The 7638-nt window shown below is 33.7% G+C and overlaps 1 protein-coding gene across 2 annotated transcripts; it reads right to left on the bottom strand.

The window, feature by feature from the left end:
- Nucleotides 1-1238: 1238 nt before the first annotated feature.
- Nucleotides 1239-7227, bottom strand: LOC131056381 (ENTH domain-containing protein C794.11c). Of its 2 annotated transcripts, none has more exons than XM_057990745.2 (4): nucleotides 6833-7227; nucleotides 6450-6572; nucleotides 4376-4537; nucleotides 1239-2246 (listed from the first exon to the last, which is right to left on the bottom strand). In XM_057990745.2, exons 1-4 carry the CDS (start codon nucleotides 6937-6939, stop codon nucleotides 1439-1441), a joined length of 1200 nt encoding a protein of 399 aa, XP_057846728.2. In that variant the 5' UTR covers nucleotides 6940-7227; the 3' UTR covers nucleotides 1239-1438. The 2 variants fall into 2 exon arrangements, with proteins under 2 accessions (XP_057846728.2, XP_057846729.2); XM_057990746.2 differs by having other exon boundaries at nucleotides 6797-6933.
- Between the last annotated feature and the right edge of the window lie 411 nt (nucleotides 7228-7638).

Below are 7638 nucleotides of genomic sequence, written 5' to 3' on the forward strand. Positions count from 1 at the left end.
ATAGCGTACCAACACATTATGAGAGAAAATTGTATTTGCATTAATAAAATGAGCGGGCCGGATTTGTAAACCTCTGCCTTGGCCCAAGCTCTTGCAGAGAGGGTAATTGTAAGTGAAGTTGAAGCATATATAAGAAACCCCAGTAGAATACAAGTAGACACTACTGAAACTTGGAATAAATAAGAGATGGATCTCCATACGTGAATATTCAAAGGTTTATATTGCCTACTTCCTTTTGTAGATTAAATTGTATGTTCTTTTCAAAATATAGGCTTACATTTTTTAAATAGACAGTTTATTAAAAGAGGGGCTTATTTTCAGGACAAAGATTACGTGCTTTTTGATCAAGATTCGTTGGGTTTTGTAGGTTCGAGGCTTACAGAAAAATCTACCCAGTTTTTTATTTTTAATTTTTAAATGAGCTAATTTCTAAACCAGGGATCTCATTTGAAGTACTTTTGATCGAGTTCTGTTGGGTTTTGTAGCGTTTCAGGCTCAGAGAAAAATCCAACCATTTAAAAAAATTAGCTAATTTGCAAGCCAGGGATCTCATTTGAAGTACTTTTTGATCATGTTCACGTGCTTTTTGATCAAGATTCGTTGGGTTTTGTAGGGTTTCAGGCTTACAGAAAAATCTACCCAGTTTTTAATTTTTAATTTTTAAATGAGCTAATTTCTAAGCCAGGGATCTCATTTGAAGTACTTTTGATCGAGTTCTGTTGGGTTTTGTAGCGTTTCAGGCTCAGAGAAAAATCCAACCATTTTAAAAAAATTAGCTAATTTGCAAGCCAGGGATCTCATTTGAAGTACTTTTTGATCATGTTCTGTTGGGTTTTGAAGGGTTAAAGGCTCCTGGCAAAATCTACCCAGTTTTGACCAAGTTCTTTAGGATTTTGCAGGGTACCAAGCTTATCAATCAATTTACAAAAATGCTTTCAGTAAATTTTTTTATATTTTCTGCCAGTCACCTGGATCAATCTACAGGAAGTGGCAATGATAGATTCAGCAATAGGACCAAATCTAGACACAGCAGAGATAATAGTCAAAAGCAAATTTAAAGCAAGGTCTACCAGAAAGATCGACTCATTAGACCAAGAAAGAGAAGTGAGTGCAAGGTTAAAATTATAATATGAACTCTTCCTATTTTACATGGAAAAACAAATCATTCTTCTTTGCTTAAAAAAGATAAGAAATCACGCACTGAAGATAATGCTTGGCAAAGAGAGTTTTCCAGAGACAATTTTTAAAAACTCTTTAATATTGCATTCTTTGAATAGTATTAACAGCCTTTTGGCATTTTACTACACAGAATTCAATGATGAACACCCCTGGAAATCATGCAGTATGCAACAGACGATGAGAATAAACACTTGGACACAATGTAAATGCATTGTAATATACGCCATACAAGATCTTCTTTCCGTTTAGTAAAGAAAAATTAAATATTGATGACACGCCCTGCAGAATGAGGAATGTCGAAAATACTGACTGGGCTCTTCTTATGTTTATGTGATAGCAAACCTTCACTAGTGTCATTTTCAAAGTCATCAAATGGATGAATTTCGCCGAAAGCTAAAGCTATTTGTCTGGGGTTCTGCTCAACTGTACTGGAATTAAGTAATGGTTCACTTTCAGTTTCAGGTCTAAAATCATATTCATTTATCTCATCAGCAGCATTATTCTTGGAAGAGTTAAGATCATCTTGAACTCCAATTTGTCCTTCATGTTGATGATTAAGTGGGAACGAGTGGCAAGTCAATGGATTTTTGTCTATCGACACATTTCTTCCATCAAATGGTTGCCACTCATGGTTGGAAGGATACTCATTACTATGATTTTTAATTTCAGGGCTTTTTCCCTTATCTGGAGCTGGTATGGTAGGATCATGTTCTTTTTCATTGCATAGATCTTCCTTTTTCACGGTAAAGTTGGTGTAAAAGCCAAGATTGGAAGCACTTTTTGAACCATTTTTTACTTCATTCTCATGATTCTTATTTTTATTTTCTATTGTCTGATTGATTCCATGTTCATATGATGTGCTCATCTCCTCTCCTGCATGATGACAAGTGGAGTTATATCTTGTAAATTCATCCAAAGAGGATGTTTTAGAAGAAAAACTTCCAGATCCTCGGATTCCAAAAGAAACTCTCCGAGCACGGTTACGCTCTTCTTTCAGAAACTTCTCTTGATTAAGAAGCTCAAGGATCCTGTCTGCTTTTCGTTGGATGCTCTGACCCCAATCAAAACTGCAAAAGTGCAACAAAATATTAATCAGGAGACTAAGTATGAACAAAGATGACAAGTAATTTACTCCAATGTATTTAGAAACTACTGGAAAGGAACAATAACATAAATGCAGAATATACAATTCATTCATATGGTTAACTCCATCCTGATACAATTTTACCATCATGCATTAAGAAACATCATCAATAACCATTTATTCTTCTAGTCATGTCTGTTGACTTGAATATAACAGAAAAAAAATATGGCATGTTGAAAGCAAGGGCATTCAGGGATCTTGTGTGCAAAAAATTCTTTGCTGCACCTTTGTCGAGGTTAATGGCAATGGATTTGTTGGGGTTAATGGCAATGGATTTGTTGGTTATGTGTTTCTTTCTGTAATTGTTGACTTTTATGTTATCTTTTTGTTCACCTTTCTTAAAAGGAGTGGGTAAGGCTTGCCATAAAGCTGAAGTAGACGTGCGAAGGAAAGTTGAAATCTAACTTGATGGTTTCTACAAGCATAGAGGTTTGCTACCTTCTCAATAAGGTGCAAACACAGTATAAGTTGAGAGAGCTAAACTAGAAGTACAAATCAGTAGATAGATAAGAACAAAATTAAAATAAGAAAAAACTTTTCTGAAAATCCTAAATTACCATAAACAAGTGAAAGCCATGTGACACCAAATCACAAGATAAGGAAGCTCTCAATAGATTTTTTTGTCACAAGATCACAAGCATGGTCACAACAACTACTACACTATTGAGGTGCACCAGTAGAAAATAGAGGACAGTGTATTTTGTTCACACTTATACTGGTAGACTTTTCAGATTGAATTGATCCATCTATATTATTGCTATACATGTTGCGGTGCCTAGGAATAAGTTAAGATTTTTAAGTATAATTGTAAATTATCTCTAAGTTTAGACCCCCTGTGAGTGTTAATGCACCATCCAGAACCTAAATTCAGCTTTCTCATGTATGTGGAAAACAACCTTTTCTCCACTTTAGAAAAGCTTTAAGATGCTTTGCTTGCTAAATTATTGTTTATTTAAAAAAAACAAAAAAAGATTTTAAGAATAGACTGTTTGTTGGCTAAAAATTTCTGCCATGAATAAGCATTGTGGATTTGATGTGGATAAGCGAATCAGAAAACATGTTGATGTTGAAAGTATTGCATTCTAACTAGAATATCACTCCATCATTAATCCTCTTAAGATTCCATAAAGTTATGCAGGGTACAGGGGTTGATCTGTATGATCAATGAATTTGAAATTATATTTGCCAGGTTTATAGATTCATGATCAACATTGCCTTTTTTAGCAATTGGATCATCCTTCCTCGTTCAAAATCTAGGTAAGGAATGAACTCATTCAATAGAAAACACTACACAATTACCCGTCACTTCTCAACCCTGAATAATAAGAGTTGCATCCTTTCAGAACAGGGGACAGATTCAAAGATATTGATTTTGTCATGAGTAGAGATTCAATTTTGTCATCACTTGTGAGTGGAGATTTGATTGTATTGTCATACAGTCAGATACATATTCTAACCATTAGAAGATAGTTTTAGGTGAGGATCAAATGCATATAAAATTCTCTACCAATACAGAAAGACACATATGCAAACCATTAGAAGAGAGTTTTACGGGAGGAACAAATGCATTTTTTTTTTTTACCAATACAGGAGGACAGATATGCTAATCATTAGAAGATAGGATTAGGTGAGGAACAAATGCATATACATTTTCAATATATAAAGACACATATGCTAACCATTATAAGATAGTTTTAAGTGAGTAACACATGCATATCTATTTCTTTACCAATACATGAAGACACATGCTAACCATTAGAAGATAAGTTTTAGGCAAGGAACATATGCATACACTTTTCTTTACCAATACAGGAAGACACATATACTAACCATTAGAAGATAGTTTTAGGTGAGGAACATATGCATATACTTTTCTTTACCAATACAGGAAGACACATATGCTAACCATTAGAAGATAGTTTAAGATGAGGAACACATGCATATACATATCTTTACCATGGTTACAATTCTTAATAAGCCAAATTTTCATCACATTAATTGAACATATTTGCCTTCAGTTTCAGACTAAAGAAGTGAAAATAAATAACATATCCAAGGTCATCAGTATATTGAAAATGGGCTAATTGGTGAAAAGCAGTCTTGTCACTCCTAAACTCTGCTGCAACACTCTCTGGACCATGCGTCAACAGGTACTCCAAAAGAACTAACGTTTTGAAAATACTTCTTGACATCTTCGTATCAAAAACACTCAACCTAGCAAAAAAAATTCTTATTTAGCTCTGCAACAATATATTCAATAGCAGTATTCATCAAAAAACCTATGTTACCCGAAACCAGATCAACATAAAAAAATTGATGGAAGATTTTATGCTAATCCACAAAGAACTTTTTTAATCATCTGATATGAGAGTACGAGCCATTAGGCTGAAGCGAAATAAAATTTTTTATGAGAATTTTATTCCATCCACAAATAACTTGTTTAATCATCTCATATGAGAGTATGAGCCATTAGGCTAAAACCTCCTTGGTTCAGCGTCAGGGCCTTGCACTATGAGTGCATTCAACTTCACTGGATGGACGACATTTGATCTAAAATAAAATTTTATACTATCTAAAATAAAATTTTATACTATTAATTATGTTAATTTTATTGACTATTAATATAATTTCAAATATATCAACATTTATTAATTAAAAATTTACAATTAATTAAAAATTTACAATTAGAACCTCTTTGGCTGAGAACCAAATGACCTCATAACAAATGGACTCATCCCTTTTGATGTCAGGGCCCTGCCCATGACCTCATAACAAATGGACTCATCCCTTTTGATGTCAGGGCCCTGCCCATTCAACTTTACTGGATAGATTAAGGACCTATTGACTCTCAAATGACTCATAACAAATGGAGGGATGCTCATCCCTTTTGATGTCAGGGCCCTGCCCATTCAACTTTACTGGATAGATTAAAGACCTATTGACATTAACATTTTAGTAATATTAATTCTATTTACTATTAATATAATATAAATTATATTAACATTATTTTGATTGTAATTACAATTAAAATATTGTTAATTTTAAGGGGATTCATCTCATAGTGTGTTGGTTGGTTTAGTGGTGGAGTTACCACCAAGGTTCATTGTTGTGACCATGCTCGCCGGCTTGTGCTTACCTGGTTTAGTGTAGTAGTTGTTGTGACCATGCTTGTGATCTTGTACTTACCTGGTTTAGTTTAGTAGTTGTTGTGACCACGCTTGTGATGGTAGGCTTCCCATAGTGTGTTGGTTTAGTGTAGTTGTTGTTGTGACCATGCTTGTGATTGCAGGCTTGTGCTTACCTCACCAGCAGTAGCTATATATTCGAACTAAACAATGCCTAGTTTAATCAATTTATGTAGTTCCCTTCAATACATAGAAAAAAAGAAGCAATAGTTTATTAAATCAAAATATAGAAAGAAGTTTCATAGAAATCAAGAAACAAACTTTTAGGAAAAAAGTAGCATAGATCTTTTTTAAGACGGTGCAATGTTGCAAGAGGGAAAAAGAGAAGACAAACGCCCAGATATAGGCCGTCCAAAACGGAAACAGCATCCTGTCTTCAATTTTCTGGTAGCGATTAATACACTCAAGTTTTCTCAGGGCTGCATGAAAATGTCCATTGGATTTTCTATTCATTCATCAGAAAAAATAAATTTGTTTCACAAAACCCAAGCAGTGAATATCATGTGCTCTCGTCTATTACCATAGTTAAAAGGTTTTAACTACCTAGTCATGTAATTAAGAGGAATAGCACTACAAAAGATTGGAAGTTAAGAGGCTTGTCGTCAGTGGATTTCAGTTTTAGCATCTAAAATTTTCATTTGGGTTTTACCTCTCCATCATTAATCCAATTGCACACATATAATGGATTGTTTATGTTTGTTGGCACTGTCCTTCAGAAGCTCTATGGATAGAGAATTTAATATTATTATAGATTGTTTCTGGATTTGATTGTGGGTTTTTCCCTCAACATTTCGAATCAAATTCATTATCATGAAACAGAAATGATTCAGTTCTATCTCTTACTTCTGATGATGCTTCCAAATCTAAAAGCAATTTTGACTAAAATAATATATATTAATATCATGGACAATTTACAGGATTATATGTAAGATAATTCTTACCTCTTATGTAAAATATCAACAATTCTCCAATAGTTGTCTACATCGAATGCAGACTGAGAAATTGCAGCCATTGTACGGGTCTCTGGCCCCCATGGGTCACTGTTTGTTGCTTCCTCTGTCTTCCTGCACGCAGACAACACAAATAACTCTCTGTTATCAAATCTGAACGGTGATAGAAATGTATTGGTGGGCTAAATGTAACCAAAATTCCAAATGAAAAACTAATATGATAAATGGGCGTATTGAATTTGATAAAAAATGAAAACCCAATTTGACAAAAATCAAAACTGTATATTTTTTTTTGATAAAACCTATGTTGAAATTGAAATTTTATCAACTTGGCTGACAATTTTAGGACATTATGGGACCTTGAGAGGTCTTACAATTCAGGTTCTGTGACATCAGTTAGAGCAAGCCTTGCTGTTTTCAGCTTCTCCCTCAGGAAAAATGAGGCCTGTTTCTTCAAATGAGCAAGATGCAGACTACCCATTATAGATTTGATCCTATCTACTCTCTGTAACTGGTCATATAGACTTATGCTAGATATGGCTTAGGTATAGAAATGGGTAATATGTAGGGTAACAGACATACAGGCTCAAACAAATACCATTTTATTCATTATGGCGGGTAACTCAATAGATGTTTAACTCATACACAAACTCTTATATGCAGAGAATTGAAATCTGTGACCGATTGTATCCAGAAAGTGCCAAATCCTGTTTGCCACAATATGGCACCTCTTCTCTCCAGCAAAACAAAGGTAGTTGACAACTATAGCATGTCTTAAACATACACGCGTATTTAGATATTTGAGAAAACTGAATTTTTACCGTCTCTCTTGGTCATGCAAGGACAGATAATGGGATGAACATTAATTCCAAATTAATAGCTTTTATAATAAATGTATAGATCTATTAACAATATATATATATAAGTATAATTAAATAGAAATTTTTAAATCTAAGTAGAATTTAAACAGTCAAGGGAAAGGATCCAGAGCATGTATCAATTGTTGTGAGGGTTGTTGATACCTTTTGTTCTAAAAATTGAACAAATAAAATTTATTGTTTGAAACAAAAAATATCAATTTTTGTTAGGAAATGTACCAACAGTTGTTAGGAAATGTACTAATAGTCCTTAAGAAATGTACTAATATTGTAAAAAGTAACCAATCAGGGGATGCCATATC

This window comes from Cryptomeria japonica, chromosome 7 (genome assembly GCF_030272615.1).
Source record: "Cryptomeria japonica chromosome 7, Sugi_1.0, whole genome shotgun sequence".
Lineage (NCBI taxonomy): Eukaryota > Viridiplantae > Streptophyta > Pinopsida > Cupressales > Cupressaceae > Cryptomeria > Cryptomeria japonica.

Coding starts and splice junctions, on each gene's coding strand:
- LOC131056381 (XM_057990745.2), bottom strand. CDS start 6,939: ATGGGTAGTCTGCATCTTGCTCATTTGAAGAAACAGGCCTCATTTTTC. Junction 6,573..6,832: donor GATGTCACAGAACCTGAATT/GTAAGACCTCTC, acceptor GTCTGCGTGCAG/GAAGACAGAGGAAGCAACAA. Junction 4,538..6,449: donor GTTGATATTTTACATAAGAG/GTAAGAATTATC, acceptor TTTTTTTGCTAG/GTTGAGTGTTTTTGATACGA.